At 39.6% G+C, this 24,883-nt stretch overlaps 1 protein-coding gene across 2 annotated transcripts in view; it reads left to right on the forward strand.

The window, feature by feature from the left end:
- Positions 1-24,883, forward strand: part of TENM1 (teneurin transmembrane protein 1) — a 319,040-nt gene that overhangs the window by 10,246 nt on the left and 283,911 nt on the right. For both annotated transcript variants that reach the window (XM_087829353.1, XM_087829352.1), the window contains exon 2: positions 18,807-19,045. In XM_087829353.1, coding sequence (XP_087685479.1) covers positions 18,807-19,045 — 239 coding nt within the window. The remainder of the gene's footprint in view (positions 1-18,806; positions 19,046-24,883) is intronic.

Here is a 24,883-nt window from a genome sequence, read left to right on the forward strand (position 1 = left end):
TATACATATTCAGCGCTTAGGTTCAACAGTATCTCATGCCTTAATCCTTTAATAGCACTGGGGTTAGCAAAATCGATCTTCAGCCACAGATTTCAAGATTCTTTTTAAGACAGGCAAGGGCTTCGTAGAACTAATCTACCACCTGTAACTGCCGTTTACTACAGATGAACAAGAATGAACCAGGCTTTTCAGCCTCCACCAAGTGATGGATGTGGAATATGTGAAATGTACATGAGGAGAGTTCTGTAGCCTTACAAATATATTTTACATATTGAGAGTAAAAATATATCTGTAATAGTTCATTGTGTTTGGGCAATGAAAGGCAGTATTTTGGAGACGATTGTGACACAGTCCCTAGTCACTTTGGTGGTGGTACGAGTTTTTAAACTGCTTCTGAATGGACTAGCCTCAGTTTCATTTCAAAACACAAACCATAGGCAAGCATAACGTGTTTCATTTTACAAGGATAGGACATTTCACCATAGGTGTGATGGAGTCTGGTTTTAATATGGAGATTTATTTAGCAATCCGAATGTGACTCTAGACAGATGTTTCATAGAATGTTTGAAAATGAGAAGACCGATGAAATATATGAGTATAGAAAACAAAAATTAAATTTTAGGGGAACCTCTATATCAATCTTTTTGCCCTCCCTCATCGTATATTCTTCCCTCTCCTAGGTTGAATATTTAAAACCAGAAATATGTGGTTTTGATCAAGAGAGAAACTAATTCTTAACAACTTCATTGCAATAGCAAGTTAATAAGCACTTGCCTGTTCCATTTCACTAAAAGTATGAAATATTTTTGAAGTAGCAAAAAAAGTATTTCCTGTCAATGAATTCTCCTTATTTTCTACAGAGGGTGTGTGTGTGTGTGTGTGTGTGTGTGTGTGTGTGTGTGTGTGTGTGTGTGTGTGTGTGTGTGAAAGACACTCTATTAAACATCTCCCTTTGGGAAAATCCAGCTGGTTCTTTATTAATTTCACAACACAAAAATGTTTGTAGCTTTATAAGCAAAAGATATGATCAGGTTATGTTTTGAGGTCTTTGAAATATCTCTGCAGGAATTGTGAAGGTGCAGTACTGAGTGTTCTGTTTAAAGAACAGGAAAGCTCAAAAAGAATCGCCCCCTTTGGCGAACAGATAAGCAAATAAACAGTAACATCTGCTTCTCCATTCTGTTCTTTTTTTTTTTTTTTGGTGTGATATCTAAGGGTATAAGAATGTGTGTAATGCTAATATTTTAAACGAAAAATGGTTCATTATAAATGCTGTGATGCATTAGTTTGGCGCAGAGAAGATGAAATAAATTTTGGCCCATCAGTATTGAGTGCCTACTGTGTACCAGCCACTGTTCTAGTTGCTGGGATACGACAGAGAACAAAACAAACAAAATCTCTGCCTTTATGGAGCTTACATTCTAGCAGGGGGGACAGCCTGTACCCTAAAGTGTTAATCATATTGAGGCTAATTAATATTGCCGGTGGTCTGGCTGTGGGAGCGGGGGGAGAGGGGCCAGAGATACCTCTTCAATGTCTTCCTTGACCTGCCTTCACTTTCCCACAGCAGCTTCCCCCTTATATGTGGTCTCGTAGCACCCTGTGCATAGCCTTCAAAGACCTTATTCCAGTTTATATTGGCACTCTGAACATTTTATCTCCTTGTCTTTATTCTCTGTTGCAACTTGAGTAAAGGATTATACATTTTGATTCCTGTGTCTGGCTCATACTGTTCAATGAACTATTTGTAGGATACACAGGCAGAAAGAGAGAGTAACTGAACAGGGAACTGCAGATAGAGTAGATTTCTGAAGCAGACACAACAGATGGTATAAGCAGACCATGAGCACTTTTGGGGAAATACTAAAACATCTATGTGGAACACTCAGTTTGAAATGTCCAGTATCCAATAAGTATTTGAAAATATGGATCTGGGTCCCATGAGAGGAAGAAAAACAGAAAAAGTTTTTCTCCTACAACTTATTGAGTGTTCACTATGTGTCAGACACTGTACCGAGCTATGATCTCATTCATTCCAACTTAGAGGTTTTAAAACTGAGGCTTAGAGAAGTTGAACAATACACAACAAAGTCACCATTTAGTATGTAATGGACCCAGTTCCAACCTACTTCTGTCTGATTCCAGAGCTCACAGTAGACACGGGGCATTCAGAATTTCATAGGTGGACAAAATAATTGGATTTGTATGAGCAATGGAGGAAATATTGAAAGACCTAGACAGAGAGTTTAGTGCAAGAAGACTATTGAGTGAACCTGGGGACACATCTTAGGAGCCCATGAAGGAGAAACAGCCAGCATCAGTGACTGAGGTATAATCATAGAGAACTAGAGAGGAGCAAATTTCAAGGAGATAGTGGTCATGATTTCAGATGTCTCAGGAGGGTCAAACAGGATGTGGACGAGAAGAAGCTGCTGATTCTGTCAATTACAGACTTGAATTCTAAGCAACCAATTTCAGTACAGCCATGAGATTGGAGCTCCACTGCAATGGGTTTGAAGACTTGTTAAGAGGTGAGAAAATGGAAACAGAAGGTTTCAGACACTACTCTTTTGAAATGGAATAGTAGATTGAGAGGAAGCTCAGTCAGGGCAAACTTTCATATAAATTGGCAGGAGGAAAAAAAGGGGGGTAACTACATTTAGTGAGGAGGTACACAGTAGTCACAAGGGGGGACACACCAACTTAGAGATCAAGTTTCCTTAATGGTAAAGAATAAGGCAACTTGCTCTGGCGAGTGTGGCTCAATTGGTTGAGTGTCACCTTGTGCACCAAAAGGTCGCTCTTTCGATTCCCAGTGGGGGTGCATGCCCATGTCCTTGGGCAGGGCGCATGCGGGATGTGATCTATTGATATTTCTCTCTCAAATCTATGTTTCTCTCCTTCTCCCTTCCTCTCTCTCTAAAAATCAATTAAAACTTATTATAAAAAAAGAAAGAAAGAAAAGAAAACAGCATGATCCCACACAGTGGTACAGGCTTCCTGGGTTGCCAAATGTCTCAAGGGCATATAGCTGATGATGACACCACCTTCGAGGAATAATAAATCTCTTAGGTGCCAGAAGTTTGCCTTTGCAAATCTCATACCAGAGGGAGGTAGTTTTAAAGTTGGATCTCCAACATAAGTCATATTCCTAAGAGCAAGCAGGTATCATTGGCCAACCCAAGATTGTAATTTAGACTTCCTGTCTCCATCTGGCATGCACAAAACACTAGGCACTCTCCTGTTACTAATGAAGATATTTAATAGTGACATGTAGGCACAGGGCTTTCATTGACAACATAAATGCTAACTTATGACTATTTCCAATTTAACTCTCAAAATATCAAGTACAACATAAAACCAAAGATATCATTGATTCTTTCCTTTTGTGGCACAATATTGGCCTCCTAGATAAATTGATTTTCTTCTGGAAAAAAACATTCACAATCTCCTATTTCCCCCACTTTTCAACTAAAATAATTGTTTTGTTTTATCTATGACAGGCTAATCTTTCGAATTTTGTGATTTACTATCCTGAATAGTATCATTAACTTAGATAAATTTATGGCAACATGGCTGGTTGATTTTCAGTAGATACACATGTAGCTAAATACTTTTTCTCATGTGTCATATTCAAAAGACTGAGATTTTAGATAATATATTGTATATATATGCATGTGTGTGTGCACATGTAGGCATATGTGCATATGTAAGTGTATGTATAATTTTTGATTGTCCAAAGTCCTTTAACTTATTTTAAACTAAAAAAAAAGCCCAACTGGCATTGCACAGTGGATGAGCGTCTACCTATGAACCAGGAGATTGCGGTTCAATTCCCGGTCAGGGCACATGCCCGGGTTGCGGGCTCGATCACCAGCAGGGGGCGCGCAGGAAGCAGCCGATCAATGACTCTCTCTCATCATTGATGTTTCTATCTCTCTCTCCCTCTCCCTTCCTGTCTCTGAAGTCAATTAAAAAAATACTAAAAAAATAAACCTGAGAGGTAGACTGGGTCTTGCGAAATTTTAATAATGTGTCCACACAGCAGTTAGAACAAGAGTTAGAGGTAAAATGCATATCTTCATTCAACCAATCCAATATTCTTTGCACTATAACAACTTGTCTCTGAAATATAAAGAACCGTATAAAGAACCGCAAGTCATCCCTTTTTGTCTTTCGGTGAATATTTATAGTTCAGTTAAATTTTCCTGCCTAGAGACATAATCTAGGTTTTATTCTATTTATATTAAAATCTTGATGAGCCTAAATGCCCAGAAAACTGGGGGTTCTGGTTAATTGGATTTGGTGGTTAGCTTAAGGTTAAATAGAACTTTTTAAAAATTGCCATTCTTGTTGAAAATCATTTTTAAATATGAATCTACTTTCCATTTTAATCCAAATGATCATAATTTAATCTTTTATAATTGAAAATCCTACCGAATGTCAAGGCTGTCATTTTTAACAAGATTTTTTATTGTACAGCAATCTAGGTATAAAGGATACTGTAGAGTGAACAAAATGTCTAGTGGTCCCAGGATATTCTTTGCAAATTCTGGATGGCCTCTTGTGAGTAGTTGACAAAGCACTGGATTTAGAGTTAGAAATCTTGAGTCCAAGGCCAGTTCTGCCACTAAATAGCTGTATGACCTTGAAAATGTCTCTTTCTTCCCCTCAACCTCATTTTTCTCAGTAGTCAAATGAGGGAATAGAGGTAAATGATATTTGAGGTCCTTTCTGGCTTTACTGTGTCTGATATTCTGTGGCTTGACTTCTTGTCATTTACCCCTCCCCTGAAAGTGTCCTGCTCAGCCTGGCCTGAGCGGCTCGGTTGGTTGGAGCATTGTCCCAAGCACCAGAGGACACACACTGAAGGCAACCAATCGATGTTTCTCTCTCACATGTCTCTTTCTCTCTCTCCCTCTCTCAGCATGTCCTCAAGTGAGGATTTAAAAAAATGTATCCTGCTCAATTGAGCTTTCCACTTAGTTGGATTCTGATTAATTGCAAGATTACTAATTCTAGGTAAGGTCCCCAAACAAGTCAGATGAATTGAAGCTGAGCAGTGGTGATTCTTTCAGAATTCCCAGTGGCCAAGGGGAGATGAGGAAGACACCAGATATCCCTTCCCGTCAAGGGTTAGTGATCATGGCAGGCAAGTATAGTTAAATAGGCAGCCTTAGGCCAGTACAAGACTAAACTATGATATACAATATGTGCTCCATTAAAGTTTGTAAAATAAATGAATTTAAGAACAAAACCCTTCGTAGAAACAGGATATAAGATACAACAACTTAGTTAGAAATCTACCTTGCTTTGGGTCATATTGTGAAGCTACAGTAGTTTCAATATTTTCTTTCATATTGTCTTTCTCTGACTAATTATGAAATAAATGTAACCTCATTTTATGTTTCTTATTCAAAGGTAAAAATGCCATCTAAATTGGGTTTAAGTTCCAACCAGCCATTTTTATACTGCAACCTGTGAATCCATGAAGGGTTGTTTTTTTCCAAGTATTGACAATGATGCAGAAAGAAAATAATTTCAGGTTTAATATTATTTTTGCCAAATATAGATGTAATTTTAAAAGGTCAAAGAAGTGCATGAAATCCTTATATACTCTTGAAGTTGACCTTCCTTTGTTTGTCTCCCTGTGCTGTCCCTGAATAATTAAAGTGAACCAATGAGTTTTTTCTTTGAGCTCTGGAATCCACACAGCAGGGGACCAGAGAAAGAGCATTTCTGTGCAAGGAAGGCCTGGTTTTCACAAATTCTCATGTGCTCAAGTGGGATTATAGTTACTGAGCTTTAGAGCACAGCACAAAGCTGAATTTGACTGTTTCTTAAGTGGCCTAACCTGAGGGGAGTTAATGTTTCATTTGCTGGGATCATTATATATTCTGCATGTTCTAATCAGTACTTCAGGTTTTAGTTTTATGCCTCATGACATGTTCATGAGGGGGACAATTTGAAAAGCAATTTTAAAAATTGAAAGTAGAAAATGTTTTCTATTCTCCATCTCCTATGAAGATTTCCTTGTTTGGTCTGCAAGGGTAAATGTTTGAGACAGTTATGAGTGAGCTGTGTAGGTTCTCTGGCCCTAGGATTCAGGGTATTTGTTTGGATAATAGACCAATCTCAAGTGCAAATAGCCTCAGGGGAGGAACTGCGGTGAGCTTGGGGAGAAAGATAAGACCTTAAGTGCCTTGCTAGACAATCTTTTTCTAGAAGTCTTTAAAGTTGGACCTGGAGAACATTATGCTAAGTGAAATAAGCCAGTCAGAGAAAGACAAGGACCATATGATCTCACTTATATGTGAAATCTAATGAACAAAAGAAACTAACAAACAAAATAGAAACAGAGGCATGGATACAGAGAGCAAACTGACAGCTGTCAGAGGGAAGGCGGCTAGGGGCTGGGTGAGAAGGTTGAAGGGATTAAGCAAAAGAAAAAGAAAGACTCAGAGAAACAGACAACAGTGGGGTGATTACCCAGAGGGAAAGGGGGTGGGGGCGGTAGAAGAGGGTAAGGGGGGGGGATAAATGGTGATGGAAAGAGACTTGAGTTGGGGTGGTAGACACACAGTACAATATACAGATGATGTGTTACAGAATTGTACACCTGAAACCTATATAATTTTATTAAACAATGTCACCCCAATAAATTCAATAAACTGTAAAAAGAATAAAAACGAAAAAATAAAGAGGAGCAGATTCCCTACCCTAGGGATATTGAAGACTTCAAAGCTGCATGTTCCAATAGGAGGAGGAGTTTTAGACCAAGGTTTCTGAACCTCACCACTGGCATTTCAGGCTACACAGTTCATTGCTGTGGGGGTTGTCCTGTGCACACGGGGTGTTGAGCAGCATCCCTGTCTTCTGCCCACTAGGTGCCAGTAGCAACCTCCCTCCCCCCAGTTGTGACAACCAAAAATGTCTCCAGACACTGCCAGATATCCCCTGGGGACCAGCTGCTCCCCAGCTGAGTAACACTCCTTTAGATTAACGGCGAGGCAAATCTGTTGTTTCCTTACCTGCTCACTTCATTCAACCCCTCTTCACACTCATGGTTTCTGTTTTCCCCTCCCATCTCCCCTCTTTCTATTCCTTCCTTCTGGAGCCTTAGTTGGAGGGTTTGGGTAATTCTCCAGTCTATAGTGTACTTTGGGTTGGAAACCACTGCTATAGGTGGAATGTTTGTCTCTCCCCCATATTCATATATTGATCACCTAATGCCCAAGTTGATGGTATGAGGTGGGGCCTTTGGAAGATGATTAGGTCCTGAGGGCAGAGCCCTCATCAATGGGATCAATACCCATCCAGTGGAGACTTCAGATTCTCCCTAGCCCCTTCCACAGCATAAGGACACTGGGAGCTGTTGACAGCCTGCAACCCCGAAGAGCCAATGATGCGGCACCCTGATCCGGGACTTGCAGCCTCCACAACAATGAAAAACATATTTCTGTTGTGTATAAGCCACCCAGTTTGTGGTATTTTGCTATAGCTTCCTGAATGGAGTAAAACAACCACTAAACTAAATCCATTCAGCTCTGAGCTCCCCGTGCCCCGTCGGTTAGTTTCTTTTTAATATAGCTTCAATTCCTCATATAATTTTATCCCCAATTAACTTGTTATATCCTGCATTTCTGTGTAAGAGTCGTAAGCAGGAGGAATATCTTTTTGACACACTGAGTATGTACCTGTTTGTACATATACTTATTTGGCTTGTTTTGGGGAATGCAAAAAGCTGTAAAAATAGCGTATCATTGCTGACTGTTTACAGCGGATCTAGACAGCCTACAGCAAGGGAGGCCAGAGCGACCCCGACACAACTACTGAAGGCTTCTCTACGTTTGCATATGTGTCTGTCTACCCCCCAGCTACCTGCCTATAAACTCTCCTTTCTTATTCTGTTCTTCTCCCTTGCACACTCTTCATTCGCCCTCGGTTCATTCTTTATTGTCTTTCTCCTGCCTTTACTTTAGATCTACACTACTCTTGGGCATTTCTCAGCTCTTCTGATATTGTTCTTTGCTAAAATGCTTTCAAGGACACAGAAGCCTGAGAGAAAATGGCACATTTGGGAAACTGCACACGAGATCAGATGACCAGAGCTTAGAGGGCTTTGGGGACAATAGCAGTAGTGAGCTGGAGAGGCCTGGGGAGGCTAGATCGTGAAGGACCTTATAAAAATAGTACACTTTCATTTCAAACACAGGGGGGAAAACACAGGAAGCCACAAAGAAAAATAGCTACAAATTCTATCACCCAAATATAGTTACGATTAAGATTCCTGTATCTGGCCCAGCCGGGTGTGGCTCAGCGGTTGAGCGTCGACCTGGGATCCAGGCGATCGGGGTTCGATTCCCGGTCAGGGCACAGGCCTGGGTTGCGGGTTCATCCCCAGTCTGGGGCGTGCAGGAGGCAGCCGATCAATGACTCTCTCATCAGTGATGTTTCTCTCTCTCTCTCCCTCTCTCCCTCCCTCTCTCTGAAATCAATGAAGGTATATTTAAAAATAAATAAATAAAAATTAAAAATACAATAAAAAGTGACACAGGACAAGCTCCCAGCGGAAGGAAGGGGCAACCAGAGGCCTAATGAGAGATGGAACTCTCTTCATCACTTTCTTTCTGGGGCCACATGAGATCTCATTTCTGCTTTTCTCTGCACATATGCTCCATTCTCAGTCTTCCTTCTAGATAGGATTTCTTTATCGGTTCCCCTATTATGCTTTAACTCCAGCTGTGGCTCAGTGTGACCATGCATCTTGGCTTCCCTAGCTGACTGGGTTTCTGTGTCTAAATTTCCGAGGGGGCGGGTGATTAGAAGACTGAGAATACAGTTGTCCCTGAGGCTGGGTGTCCAATTCTAGCCTGATTAACTGTCACTGCATGCACTGGGGAGTGAGTTGGTAGGGTCATGGACAGGGATGCTTTTTTCAGCATTGGGCTTGGAGACAAAGATCAGCACATCTAATAAGCTTATGTTAAAAATTCGTAATATTTTGTCCTGACTTTATAATATTCCATGGAACGAATGTCTTAAGCTCCTTCTATATTTGAGTCTGCTCTCTCTTGACCAGTGAATGAGGGAAAAGGTTGAGGGTAACCGGTGGGAAGTTTTTAGGGGTGAATACTGGAAGTGTCAAATCCCACTTGGGCTCACACTTCGCATTTCTTTAGCTAGAACTCAGCGACGTGGCCATACCTAGCGGCAGCGGGGTCTGTGTGCTCAGGAAGGAAGGAGAACATACATGTTGGCCAGGAGTGGACACGGTCCGCCTCAGGCCACATCTGACTTTGCGGCTGGTATTTCAGAGGACAGCACTGCCCTTTGCCAGTTTGTCCCTTAGAGAAACATTATGCTGGGTAGGTCAGACTAGTGATTTGAGTGGCATTTCTTATTTTGTGGCATTAAAGCATTCCTGCCTTTAATGTGTGGATGCCTAAGACTTTCAAAGAGATGAAAGCTAACGTCAGGCCAATGCGGATCATCATCTTTCAAAAGTTGCATTAGCATGGTAATCTAGATTTTCAACCTGAAGAGTTTAGTCGGAAGCTCTTAGGTTCTGTCCTTATTGCACTCCTTTGTAATTAATCTGAAGCACTCTTTTCTCTACAGTAAGATGCCCTTGCTAATACAGATTACAAGTCAATAAAAACAAGTGATACAGAAAAGTATACCATATCAACTGCCTCATAAAATAAATGAGGAAAATACATGTCTGTAGAAAATGGGGATGAATAAAAAAGCAATCAAGGTATTTAATACTCCGCCCATTACCCACCCCTCTAGGAAAAAAAAATAGTAAATAAACCAAATAACCAGTGAAACCAGTTCTGGAAAACCAGGAGGTTGCTCTGTTGAGTAAAATCAGGAAGGGACTCTTAGCTTTTGCAAAGGGAAATGTAATTGAGTTTTTTTAGAAAATGAAGAAATGTTTTTAAATCCTAGGAAATTTGGGATCTGGTTTAGTTTTAAATTTTGCCTAGGTTATATGTTTATCCCCATTTAAAAGGGTCCCTGTTGGGAAATGAACTACTGAAAACTATGGGCTGGCACTCCGTAATTCTTTTTTGGAGAAGATGTATAAAATCACAAGAGGATTGAAAATCTCACCTACCCATAGCTTTCCTAATTTTTTCTAGTTTGAAAAGATTACAGGTTCCACACCATATCTTGGGCCCTAAATTACTATTAAATGAAAAGAATGAAAAATGATAAGCTTACTTTATCTAAGTAAATAATTTTGATATATTGGCCAGAGTCTTTTAATGCAAGAACATTTGCATTAGTGGCAAATATTAATTTGATATTTACCCTTCAACCGGTGTAGGGTTTAAATTAAAGTTATATCTACAGAGCAAGGATCTAACTTGGAGGAGACTGAGAGGTGACATGAAAGGACATCATTATGAAGTAGAAAATAATTGTTTCTTTTAATTTATTTGGGGGGCCTACTAAAGCAACTTGGTCAAAACATTATGGAATATGGAATATTTTCTTTCTCTAGCATTTATATATCTATGCCTACACTCCGAGCTCCAATTTATCTTTGACTATCCTGTCACATAAGTGTTTGATTTATATAGGAAAATCTGATATGCTGTTACATGAACAACGTTCTGTCGTCCCCATATTCTAAACAGGGAGACATGACAATCAGCTCCTGTTTATGGTAAGTCTGTACCCCCCCTAACATCACTTCCTTATTTCTTTAATTTTAAGAGCGGAAAGAAATATTTTCTTAAAAACATATTCAGTGAAATGCTAAGCTTATATATATTCATTTTAAAAAGATAAAATGCCAGATGATCATGCACATTAAGATTTTATTACCTTAATGATTAACATTATGAGTGATAACAATGATATTGTGAGTTTATATGTGCACAGTGACTAAGTAAAGGGGTTTTATAGCTCATGCATGGATTTAAAAATATTTATCAAGCACCAGCTATTTGCTAAGCACCATTGTAGTTGCTGGGGATACAGGAGTAAATAAGACAGACATTTCTACTCTCATGTAGCTTATGCTCTAGTAACCAACAAAACAGAAGATGTCCCACTCTGTCCCTTAACATCTGTGTGACCTTGGGAAATTTATTTTACTTTAATAGCTGATCCTCAGCCTCCTCAACTGTGAAATGTGGGTAATATCATCTACCTTATAGGGTTATTGTGAGGATTGGGTGAGGGGAAAAACAAAGTATTTTAGCAGAGTGCTAACAGTGATAGCAGCAATTCTTTCAGTACCCAAATGCTTCACAGGAAGAGATGAAATGTAAATTAATTATTTCTTTGACTCTTTTGTTACTTTTAAATTATTAGAAAGCAAAATGAGAGCATATAGTTGTCCCTTTACATTTGATAAACCAAGAGATAGTTGCTCACAAGTGAAACACTTATTTTAGAGTCCCCGGGTCTCATTCATTCTGCACAGTCAGTCAAGAGCCTCTGAGAAGAACCAGCAAAGCCATTATACAAATCGGTATAGAGTCACTGAGTACCTGTGGAGTATGAGACAACATACTTGGAAATTAAGACCTGGGCCCTGCCCTCAAGGAATATATACCCCAGAGGCAGTTGAAAAGGTAAGGCAGATATTATTTCTGATCAAGAGAGGAGAAGATGCCCTGGCCAGTGTGATTCAGCTGGTTGGCCACCATCCCGTGCACCAAAAGGTTGCTGGTTCAATTCCTGAGCAAGACACATGCCCGGGTTTCGGGTTCGATCCCCAGCAGGGGTGTGTAGAAGGCAGCCAATCGATGTTCCCTCTCACATCAGTGTTTCTCTCTCTCCCCCTCTCCTTTCCTCTCTCTCTAAAAATCAATAAAAAATTTAAAAAATAAAATAAAAACTAAATTAAAAACAGTAGAGGAAATAAAAGCCACAGAATGATTTTAAAATGCACTCTCCTATAACTATCCCATTTGCAAAATCACAAGACTACCAATGTAGACCATAGAGTATTGCCATTTAAGAATAGATTATATAACTAAAGTTTACGCCTAGAAAAATTAAGGCTTAGAAAGGTATCCTGCAAATCTTTTGAAAAACTGTTAAAATTTATGAACATGTGAGCAAGTATAGACTTTTTATTAACACTTAGAATATAAGGATTACCGGGGATGTATGGATGGGGTGGCTTAAAATTTGGAGGAAAGAACCCTGGGACAAATAAAATTAAATCCTATATTTATGCAGCTTTTAGTAGAGAAATACAATTTGTTACCCCAGGAAGTTGTCCAAGCTGATAATGACCTTTAAATTCAAGAAGAGAGTTTCAAGAATGGGCTACTAAGGAAAGACTAGAGATGAGGTTGATATCTTGGCCAGACACCATGCTTTTTCACAAACCACACTGGGTAGTCTTGTCAGAGATGAAAATGGGGTGACCTAGCATGGCATTTTGTTTTATTTTCTTGTGTCTTTGGAGGCATAAGAATAAATACGTATAAACAGACATTTCTCCAGAGAAGATATAAAAACAGCCATCAAGCAAATAAAAAGATGCTCACCTCACACCCATTAGGATGGCTGCTATCACAAAAATAGGAAATAAGTGTGAACAAGAATATAATGGAATCGGAACCCTTGTGCACCTTTGGCAGGATTGTAAAATGCTGCAACTGCTATGGAAAACAGTACGAAGTTTCCTCCAAAAATTAAGAATTGAGCTTCTGTATGACCCAGCAATCCCACTTCTGGGTATATATATCCAAAAGAATTTAAAGCAGGATCTCAAAGAGATATTTACTCACCTGCGTTCACAGCAGCATTATTCACAATAGCCAAGAAGTTAAAGCAGCCCTAATGCCCTACAAAGGAATGGATCAGCGAAATGTTACAGAGACAATGGAATATTATTCCTCCTTGAGAGGAAGGAAATCCTGTCATATGCTACATGTGGATGAACCTTTAGGACATGCGTTAAGTGAAATAAACCAGACACAAAAAGACAGACAAATACTGTATGATTCCATTTACATGAGGTATCTAAAGTTGTCAAATTCATAAAAGCAGAAAATAGAATTGGTGGTGAACAGGAACTGTGGGGAGGGGAAAGGAGAAATTGTTTAATGAGTCTAGAGTTTCAGATTTGCAAAACGAGAATGCTCTGGAGATCTGTTTCACAACAGAGTAAATATACGTAACACTACTGGACTGCACATTTCAAAATGGTTAGGATGGTAAATTGTATTTTTGTGGAGTTTTTATCACAATAAAAATTCATTTAATAATTTTTTTTTAAATGAATATTTAAATGCCTAGATTCCACTCTCCTATCTGAATGTGATTTGGCCTAATAATTGACTCAAGGCCTTTTCGATGCAGTCTTCTTTTTTATTTTTTAAAAAACAACCTCAGTTTCTAACTGGAAGTAAGTTGAATTCCTTCCTCTAGGTATAAAAATGAGTCAGAAGCTTATAGCTAAAGGAATACAGGTTTAGATATTTGTCTCATAAGTATGTTTACAGGATGTAAAAGAAAAAAATCCATTGGTTATTTATGAATCTTTTGTTACAAAGCTGTAGGTTTCTGTCTGTTTCCTGTAGAATTTTAAGTGCCACATTATATCACATTATTTAGTGCTAACAGATATCCTCAGAATTATGTAGTGTGAGGGGTTTAAAAAGAGAGAGTACATTTTCCCTTTTTTTATAGATGATTTTAAAATCCTTACAGGAGCATTTATTATATTCCCATTTACCACCACTGGGTCTCATCAGTCTTGAAGATTTTTTTTTTTCCAGTTTTCTTATATGCCCATTTCCTTTGGCAATATCTTGCTTTTCCTTTTTAAATTTGAACTTGAATATTAAAACAGATGCAAAGGAGAGTACTACTTACACATAAACTCTTGAACTGCATTTTTATCATTTGCTCTGTGGAAAAAACCCAATTGTATGAAATTGATAGCAACATTTTAGTATATCCTCGGGTCCCCAGGGAAAAGCAATGTGCTTAGACAGATGATCTGATTTTATGAGCAAATAGCTGAAGTCTAGCACCGTGCATTTGTCTTTATGCGGCTACTTTTTTCAGGGACTGTGAAAACACATTCAAGCAGCACCTTCACTTCCCTACAACGGACTGCAAAGCCTATGACAATGCAGAGCATTTACATCACTGTTTTTCACGATGCACATGAAAGCAGAGATCTCTTTCAGCATAGAATCTTAATCTGAGCTTGTTAATAAGAAAACAGGAATCTCAGTATATGGAGTCATTTTATTATCTCCCCTCGCGGAGGACTGTGATTTGGATTCCATTCAAATATGAATTAGTTTAAATGCTTCTCTGCTGTGACTGTTGAATTTATTCATTATACTGTAATATTTTACTTCTGAAACTGCATTTGGAAATCCTTTGGTGTATATCAGGATGAAATTACAGTGCTCAGGGATATCGATTATTGCTTGTAATTGCCATCATAATAGCCAACAATGCTGCCTTTTTTTGTCTTTCTTCTGCCACTTAATGATATACCAAACCAAATCAATATCCAGCATATTGGGCCACTGACGATGTCTCCAAAAATCCAATTGTTTTCCTTCTTAAATATTCAAAGGATCGAAGATTGTATCGTCAAACATTGAATAAAAGAGCTCCATGTGCTGGGTTTCTCTTTTATCCCATAGGAACACATCAGAGTGCTGCTGTATAGGATCTTTTAAACGTGACATTTGTCACCTGCAGACTCACCACAGGGCAGGGGTGAGAAGATGGGGAGGCAACTCCACTATGCTGTCTGTAAAGTGCTACACTTTTTGCTCACTAGTCAATGACATGGCCAAAGGGGAAATCACAGACTGGGGGAGCTAACCAGACATTAAAGAAGAAATCCACTTCCTTGTGACACGGAGGTGGTTATTTCAGGGCCTAAAAAGAAAGTGCATTCAGATGGAAGGAGCATAATGCTATGTCACTTTTTCAATAAAACATATGTACTCTTATTTCTACTATAAACGTTGCTCCATTCTGGGGATGCATTTGAGAGCCTTTAGAAACAGCAATGACTCTTTCAGGTTCCTAACAATGAAAGGGTAGCTTCTTTGTAATGCTCCCCCATTCATCCAAAATAGTTCAGATGGTCTTTAAAAGTTCCTATGAGAGCATGCCATGGGGAAGGATGCATCTGTGTCAGGTAGCGCTGCTGGAACAGGTTGTTTGTTCAGGCTGCTTCAGTTAACCCAGGAGATTAGAGCCCGGTGCTGACCCAGCCAAGACTGGACGGCAGGGAGCGTGCGACAGTGGAAAGCCCCCGATCCCAGGCTCATTCGGGCCTTTAAACTACCTGTGTTACTTGTACTTAATCCACTTTTATTCCCTGGGCCTCAGCTTCCCTAACTGCCAAACGAGGTGCTGGGCTACTAGCTGATTTCTGAGATTCCTTCCAACTCTGATTCTCACATTTTTGTCATTGGTCCCAAAGGAACAGGCTAAAAGCACGGCCCAATCCAGTATTATCCACATGCCAAAATCAATAGCAAGCATGCTTCCTCTGTGCCTTTACAGGCCCCGATTCAAATCTTAATGTGTTCACTGTAGCCAGACTGCTTGGGTTTGAAACTCAGCTTCACCAGTTACTAGCTGTGGGACCATGGACAAGGTACTTAACCTCTCTGTGCATCGGTTTTCTCATCTGTCTGGCTGTACTTAAGTAATAGAGTTGTTGTGAACATTAAATGATATAATACTCTGTGAAGTATTTAGAACAATGGTTGGCACAAATGAGCATTTAATGAATGTTACCTCTTATGATGATGATGATAACTACAATCACCGCTCCTACTAAACCTCGTTAGTTCTCCATTTCATCATCTGTAAGATTAGACTAATACTATCAACCTCACAGATGTATGAGGATAAAATAATGCATATAAAGTACTTACTTTGGTGCCTGGACTTCCTAGATGCTCAATAAATCGTGTTCACATAAATAGAGCCAACTATACATAAGATGGGTGTTAGCCAGTGCAACTTTTTCGCTTACCCCACCCCAGTCTTTTTGATACTAGTTACAAAAGCAATACAAGCTCAAGGCATAAAACCTTAAAAATACCCTTATTATCCAAGGGGAACACAAATTATTATTTTGCCATGAATATATATATGTGTGTGTGTGTGTGTGTGTGTGTATACTTTTTTAAATTTAAAAATTATATCCTACTGCCCACATTGTCTTGAAGCCTACCTTTTTCCACTTGGTAATATCTGTAACGATTTTTCTAGTTAAAAATTCCTTTACAACACAATTTGTAAGGCTTGCATAGTATTCTGCTATGTTTGTGAAAGAATTTCCTGACCCACATACCTGTTACTGAGCATTTGTGTTTTTATTTTTTGCTATTATAAGTGGCACTGCAATGAGTGACTTCTTACATGCATTGTCATACACATCATTTCCTGAGGGTAAATTCATATGGGCCTAATTATTGGGCCAGAGAGTATGCATATTTGAAGTCTTTTGATGTGTAATGGCAAATTACTCTGCAGAAAGCCTTGTGACCCTGCGCTCCCCTCAGCAACCCAGCCCTTTACCTAACTTTTACCTTCGTGATTCTAAAGCAAAATTCTCTAATGCAGATATTTTTCATTAACTGGCATATAGAAGGTTCCCTTTTCCTAGAATACACACACACACCACACACACACACACACGCTTTTGTTCTTTAAAAATGGAGGCTAGAAACCAGTCTTTAAGTAATCCTGATGATTTATGCTTTGGGGCATATGTCACACGGGCAAGGTGATGTTGGCTCTCCGCTTAGTGCAGGGGTTTTGTGTCGTAGTACATTAAAATGTGGCCCTGCAATGTGCTTTGTTTAGCAGTGCATTTTACTGCCCCAGGAGGCCCCGTAGAGTGGTTAGGATTAAGGGCTTTGGAGCCAGAATGACCTGGGTTCCTATTTTGACTCTGCCTCTCACTTGCTAGGTGTATTTAGGGAAGTGAGTGAAGCTCTTTAGGCCTCCGTTTCCTTAAATGTGCGATGTAGCCCGTGTCATACGAGTGAAGACTGAGATAATGAGTGTTTGGCACTTAGCACCCACTAAGTATAGCATATGGGCCCCAGAAGCATACTTCCACATATTTGTTTTTGGCAACTCCTTCCATGTGAATAAATTTATGAAATCTCCGTGTTACAATAGTCCTGAGCAGTCAATAATGATCCTGTAGTAATTAAAACATGACAGCAGAATGTGAAGTTATAGGACAGGCAAACTGATGCATGGAAGAAAAAATGCAAAATAGTGGCTGCCTCAGGGGGAGAGAATAGGGATTTACTTAGAAAGGCAGGAAGAAATGTCCTGGGTAGTGGAAATGTTCTGTATCTTGACAGGGGTTTGGGTTGCACAGGTTATTGCATTTGCCAAATCTCAGCAAATGCACATTTAAAATTTGTGCGTTTCATCGTGTATAATTTTTAATTGAAATGTATTTACATATAACATTGTATAGTCCGGCCGGGCGTGGCTCAGCGGTTGAGCGTCGGCCTTGGATCCAGGCGATCAGGGTTCGATTCCCGGTCAGGGCACAGGCCCGGGCTGCGGGCTCGATCAATGACTCTCATCATTGATGTTTCTATCTCTCTCCCTCTCCCTTCCTCTCTCTGGAATCAATAAAGATATATTTAAAAACAAAACCAAAAAACAACAACATTGTATAGGCTTGAGGTGCGCAACACGTTGATTTGCTACATTTACATATTGTAGCCTGATCGCCCTTGTAGTGTTAGCTAACACCCCTGTTATTTCACAGAATTATTTCTTTTGTGTGTGTGATGAGAATAATTAAGATCTAGTCTCTGAACAAGTGTGATGTTTGTTATACAGTGTCGTTGTCTATAATCACTGGACTGTACATTAGATGTCCAAGGCTCACTTATCCACTAGCTGCAAGTTTGTACCCTTAAACCTTCCTCCTATTCTCCCACCACCAGCCCCAGTAACCATTCTGCTGTCTGGTTTTTCAAGTTCATGGATGGACCTTGGGGTCATTATGCTAAGTGAGATAAGTTAGAAAGAGAAAGACAAACACTGCATGATCTCACTTATATGTGGAATCTGAAAAAGCCAAATTCATCATGTATAAATTCTCCATTAAAACTCTATAAAAATATTAACCTTTAGAGAATAATAGCAGGTTGAAATATGCCAAAGGAAGCGCACTGATGTACTCAACTTACTATGAAATGCTTAGAAACTAAGACGGACCTGTGGATGAAACTCGGGATGCAGAGATGGGTAAATACGTGAGAAAATGAGTAGAGTCAAAGTTAGCTGTAGAATCTACTTGGTGGGGGTGTGTTCGTACTTTATAAAACATTTTCAACTTGTCTATATGTCGGACAATTTTTATAATGAAATATTCAGTAAAAATGTATCTGTGAAAGCTAGCCTCTAAATAAAACATTGGTTTCTAGGCCGTTCAGATGACCAAATGCCTGATGATGCTTCTGTTTTGGAATCAACCCTCGGGTATCCTAGTTAATGAAAGGGAAGAATATAGAAAATAACATCGAATGCGGGAGGCCAACGCTCAGAGCGTGACAAATTCACCAGCCAGAAAGGCAGGGAACAGAGAACCTCTTTCTTCCTCCCAAAGGCCTAGATGAGAAAACCAGAGGGAGACACCAAGGGCAATTGGGAGTTAGATTTTAGGCATATGAACATTTGATTGAGCCCCTCCCAGTTCCCCTGAGCTCTGTTGAAGCCTGATGGTTTGAAATGGGTGGAAATTTTCGTTTTTTGTAGCAACTGCCTTGGCAAAAGCCCACGGTTGTGTTCCCTTTTTGCAGACATTTCCTGTTCAAGCATGGATCTGGGTCCTCCGCTATCTTCAGCGCAGCCAGTCAGAACTACCCCCTGACGTCCAACACCGTGTACTCGCCGCCTCCCAGGCCGCTTCCCCGCAGCACCTTCTCCAGACCCGCCTTTACCTTCAACAAACCTTACAGGTGCTGCAACTGGAAGTGCACGGCCTTGAGCGCCACCGCCATCACCGTGACCTTGGCCTTGTTACTCGCCTATGTGATTGGTAAGCCCTTTTCCCCACGCCTCACTTTTCTTCTTCAGCAAAGTCTTGTTTGGCTTGTGGGGGGTGGGTTCTCTCTCAGCTCTTACAAATTTGAACCAAGGCTTAGAATTAAAAATGACAGATGGATTTCTAATAAGTTTTTTTGTTTTGTTTTGTTTTTTTACACTTTCAAACCTTAAATACCTCTAAGGAGAGTATAGAATGCTCTTTGAGAAGAAATATTTAGGCTACTAACACAATCTTATTGATTGCAATTACTACAGTTAACCATTTCCCCCTCAATTAAAAGGCGGTTATGGTTTTCTCATTAGAAGTCCTAAGGACCAATCTATGGCAGCTTCTTAAATTATAGTTAAACAATCATAGTGCTACTGAATTTTCAGGTAGCAATTTCATTCAAGTAGTAGTTATTTGGAAGCTATCAGAAAATCAAGTGCACAATTTCTTTCCAAGAATTCAGAGTTTACGCACTAGGACTTAAAAAAAAAAAAAAAAAAAGTATTCTTATTTCTACAAGGTAAATGGCCACAAAACTGTGTATATTGTGTTTGGGAAAGTAAAGGAGAAAACAGTCGTGAGGCACTCTTTTTACTTTTAAGAGAAATAATTGTGGTTCTTCAGTCACCCTTATTAGAGTCACCCTCACTTGATAGCAAATGGTATTGATTTTTCTGGATGGCATTTTATTTTGACTGAACATTAATTTCCTTGCTCCAGTGGTTCTGCAGTCTAAAATGTAAATTAACTTAAGAAACATATTCTGTGGAAGCACTATGCCTAGAATGAATAGACTATCATGGTAGGAAAAAAATTCTGTCCAGGTATGTCACTAATAACTTCTTTTCAGGTTTAACCCGGTTTCCTAATTGAAGCAGAATTACCCAGGAAGATACAATGAAATGATTCTGAGAGGCAGATAAAAAGGGATTTAGATTTTCCTATAATTATAAGTAGTAAACTAAGTTTGATTCTGATTTATTCAAAATGTGAACAGTGACAATGTTCACATAATCAGTTTTTAAAGGTGTCACAGGACAGGGGATGGTCAGTATATAAACAGATATATTTTGTAAAGAAGCCACTGATACTGTCTACAGTATAGGATCATAGCCTATATCGATGCTCATGATTAGGTCTTTCCTATTTTCATCGTACAATCTGAATTTATTTAAACAATGCTTCTATTAAATGCGGATGATATTACCCTATCATATGAAAAATATGTCTTTTCTCTGAGACAGTCAGGCTAATCCAACGTGTGTGTTTATTGGGTTTGTAATAGCCTGTAATGAGATATAATGCTGAGGGAATGGAGGTGGGGAATGAGGTAGGGCTGTAATACGGACATGGTTTTAATAGGGGATCATTCAATACGAGGAGCAATTTGAAAAGTTTAAATACATTAGAGGCCCTTTAGAAATGTTCTGGGTCAACTGTGAGACAAACTCTTAATCTTATGAGTTATCTTCTATTAACTTTTACTATATAGAGAGATCATGTTTGAGATCTGAGACTTAACCCTTGGTATAAACGAATCCAGGTAATATCAGGCTCTTCATTAATAGCTTTATACTGTGTCCAAACCCGTGTTTCTATTTAAACTTATCACAATGGCCACTGTTGCATCAAAACTGTATTATATACTGTGAAACCTGTTTAACTAGGTTATATATTTATTCATTTCTTTGCCCTGCCTTTTTATAGGGTAAACAATAGCATATAAGTTTTTCATGACAGTAAGGCAATACGGTGCCATAGTTATGATCATGGGTTTTTCAGACTTCTGCCACTTATTAAGCATGTTACCTGGAGCAAATTATTTATTTAAACTTTTAAGGCCTCAATTTCATCACCTGTAAAATGGGCCTAAACCGGTACCTATTGCTGTAGGGAATTAAATAAATTGATACAATGTAAGCACTTGATGTGTTTATCCCTAGGAATATATTAGAAGTCCTTCATTCCGTGGACACTGCAGGTCACTGTGAGGCGTTGTACTGTCTTCCAAGTCCCTCCTTAAGGCAGGGGCTTCAATACAACTGAGGGATCTTTTCTCACACACCCTGTCATATGACAGACCAACCGTCATCATCAACAGAAACGCAGTCCCTAAAAAACTTATGTTGGCATATTTTTGTCCACGAACTGGAGGTATAGCTTGAAGACTAAACAAATAGAATTTTTAAAAAGACCCAAAGCACTCAGCATAGTGCCGAAAACATAACACAGGGTGTCCCCCCAAAAATGTATACCCACTTTAACAGCTGATAGCTCCGTTTTGAAAATGAAATGCATTTTAATGAACACTGCCTTTATAATTATTCAAAGTGTGTATATACATTTTTGGGGACACCCTGTGTTTATACAGTGCGTTAAAAATCGTTATTGCTTTTACTATTATCATCTTTATAATGATTATTTACTAGGAAAATTCACTGGTTGTCAGAATTAACCATTTTGTTTATGGCTGTCTCTCGACACCAAGTACAGTGCCTGGTACATAGCGACCCTGTTAGTAAAAATTTGTTGAAAAAATAATTTGCACTTTACTTCTATTAGCTCAATTAATTCTCACAACAATCCTTAAGGATACCAATGTTAAATATATTCTATAAACGAGGAAACTGAGGCACAATAAAGGTCAGAGATCACATAGATGTCACACTGCGATTCAGAGGTCACATCAGTAAGAAGTGGGGACCCTGAGCTTTAAGCCAGAGCCGACTGACTAGTCACATGCTCTTGAGCGCTAGGCCTTGCGGCCCCTCCAGCACTGCAGGAAGCTCTGCAGCTCATTTACTTCTCAGTCTTCTAAACAAATCCACCAGACAATTGCTTTCTTATTAAATTACAAAGTACGCTGGATTTGCCCGGTCATCCATTGCGATGGTGAATGCAACTGAGATTTGTGGATTGGTGAGAGAGATCTGTTGAAATCATTTACTGTGAGATATTTTAGATGCAGAAACATCAGGCTAAATACCAGCATAGTAGGCCGAATGGGCTCAACATGGGGAGGCGTTAATGGCAAACACTGTAGCTTTGTTCCGAGTTCTGCCAGGAACTGGCTATTGTGTGACTTTGGATAAGTCACTGAATTTCTCACCCTTGATCTGCCCCGCGTGTGCCGTATTGCTGACCACCTGAGAAGGGTAAAGTAAGAATCCATAAACGGTCGTTCAGGTGAAAGACTTCACATAAGAATTATAACGTACAAGATGATTTTCAAATGGCTTTCTGTGGTCGAAACTTTGAAAACTATGCTCTTTTGACATAGGAAACCATTTAGCGCTTAACTCTTGCTGAATCTGGAAGAGTCCTGGTTGTTCTTTTCGATCCTTCTTTGCAGCTGCTGTAAAACCCAAGTAAAATCTTTCACTGAAACTATTTACTGCTTCTGTTTCCCGTGCAAATTCCTTTCTGCGATTTCATTTTCCTCTATCATCCATTATACATAACCTTTAGGTCCTAATGGCTGTATGCTGGGCTGCCCTCCGTCCACTCGGGCGAATCACATCGATGTCCGTGGGACATCAATGGACACGCTGAGCATGATGGCTCCGTAAGTGGTCATCGGAAAGCAGTAGCAATCCAGGCCTTGGAAAGGCAGAGCCGGGTTGTTCAGGCAACCAGCCCCCTCCCCACACCCACCCCACTGTACCTTTTGGGCCAGCCAGAGAATAATTCCTCCCAATAAGTTTGGAGGTCATAAAATTTGGTGAAGGGAGGCATGGAAAGATACTGATTATATGAAGATGTCACAGAATGGCTATTGTCATCACTCCCCCATAAATCTGTAATATTTTCCATCTGGATCAAAAAATATGTCCTTATGCTTCACCCTCTCTGATATTTTGGCATCAGTGATGCATCAGTGCCAGTTGGAAGCACATTTGCCTGAATTTACAAATAAGCCATATGAAGTGGTAGTCAGGAAGACAGATGACCATGTGCAAGGCATCGGGAGAAGGCGAGGTTAAGGTACTTCATCAGCGGTTGTGAAGGGCACACACACGGCTTCCCTGGTAATCTTTGATGTTTTGATCAAGTTTCTCTACACTCAGCAGTTTGTATAAGAGGCAATAGAGACTCACAGGAATACATTGTGCCTGGGGTCAAATGGGCTGTTGCGCTGAATGAATTGGGGAGTAGGGATTTCGGGCTCCCAAGCCCGGTACCGTCAGTAAATCACATCGACGTTCCTTTTCTTCTGCCATGAAATGAGTAGCGATTCCTACCACCTTCAGGGAACGCGGGTAGTGTCCAGATTCTGCGGATGAAATAACTTCAGTCCATACGTCTCCCTGCCCTGACATGCTGTGTAGCCCGCATGTAGGAAGTTGGCCAGAATGGATATTAATACAGAATTAAGAGAGAGAATATTGAGCCCAATTCTCCAATCAAAAAATGTAGGGATAAAACTGCTCAGGAGGGCAAAGGGCCTACTAGCCCTTGCTCTCTGCACCAAAACTGAGCAACACTGATTTGAGCGCTTTCTTCTGCCTCCTCCGTCGTCGCCTGGATTGCCCTTTCCGGGGCTGGCATTATGGCAGGGTGAGAAAGTGCTGAAAATGAGCGAAAGAGAGGAATGGAGTGTGTTTATTTTGCACTCTTTGCAAAGAAAGTACAAATATCTCACACATTCAGGGAAGAAATAAAACAAAATGTGGCAAATTTAGATTTTAAAAAATTCAAGAATTTAGATTTTTTAACAGAGAGACTAGAAATGGAGTTGTGGGGTTTTTTTTGTTTGTTTCTTTGTTTTTGCCATTTCACCTAAATAGACAGTGCCCCTTCACACTAGGTTTACTAAATGTAGATAAATAATACTTAACCAAAACGATCCCTTTCACTTACCAGCAACTTCATTAATGCCGCTGTGCCTCAGTTTTCTCATCTCCAAAATGGGAATGCTCACAACACCTTTCTTGTGGCTTTTCTTTTTAATTAAATGAAATGAGGCATGTAAAACACCCAGGACATCGCCTAGCAGTCTAAATAAAGATTAATGATTATTATTAGTGGAATAGGATTATTATTCGGATTATTAGTTTGAGCCAAGACAAGCATAATGAGCGTATAATTTATCCTAACATGCGCTACTTTCGTTCCTCCCCTTCCCAAAGTCATCTAAGACAGTTTCCCCAGAGCTGAAATGCCTTGCACGAGAATCCTCTAACGGGTTTGTTGTTTCCCTCTGCCTGGTCTCAAATATTTGTGACTTTGTCTTTCTTTTACGAATTTCCCTTTTCCTTGATGTTTTGACTCTACCTCTACGATGGTTTTGTGTTTCTATCTGGAGGCCTTATCTAGGTAGAAACGCATTTTCAATAAAATGCATGATAGCTTATAACGTTGAAGAAGTGACTCAGCATAAAAGGCTAAAAAGCATTTGACTTTATCCTGTGGACCATTACCAACCCTTTCAGTCCTTTCGGTGTCATGTTTAATACTTATGACTATTTCTAGTTCACTCGGATGGACCCATTCATGGTAATGATGGCAGTTTCTGCATCAGCATTGACTTGGCCTCTTATCCATGCACCTACCAACCTTCTAGCTATCTCCCTAAGCAGAATTCTGGGAAATGGTGGGATAATGTCAGTCTAATTGTAAATCTGCCCTCCATGCATTTATCAGAACTCTTCTTTAAAAGAGATTTATATTTTCATCTGACATCATCTTTTGGGGTAATGCTTTCCATAAGTTTTATCCCTGCCATGTTAAGTGGCACTTTTACCTGTCATAATTAAAAGCATAAATTCAATCCAAATTAAACATACTCAAATGACAGGAAGAACCTGTGTCACACGCAACTAATTTGCAGAACCGTAATTA

The sequence above is a fragment of the Miniopterus natalensis genome, chromosome X (assembly GCF_054644295.1).
Source record: "Miniopterus natalensis isolate mMinNat1 chromosome X, mMinNat1.hap1, whole genome shotgun sequence".
In the NCBI taxonomy this organism is placed as follows: domain Eukaryota; kingdom Metazoa; phylum Chordata; class Mammalia; order Chiroptera; family Miniopteridae; genus Miniopterus; species Miniopterus natalensis.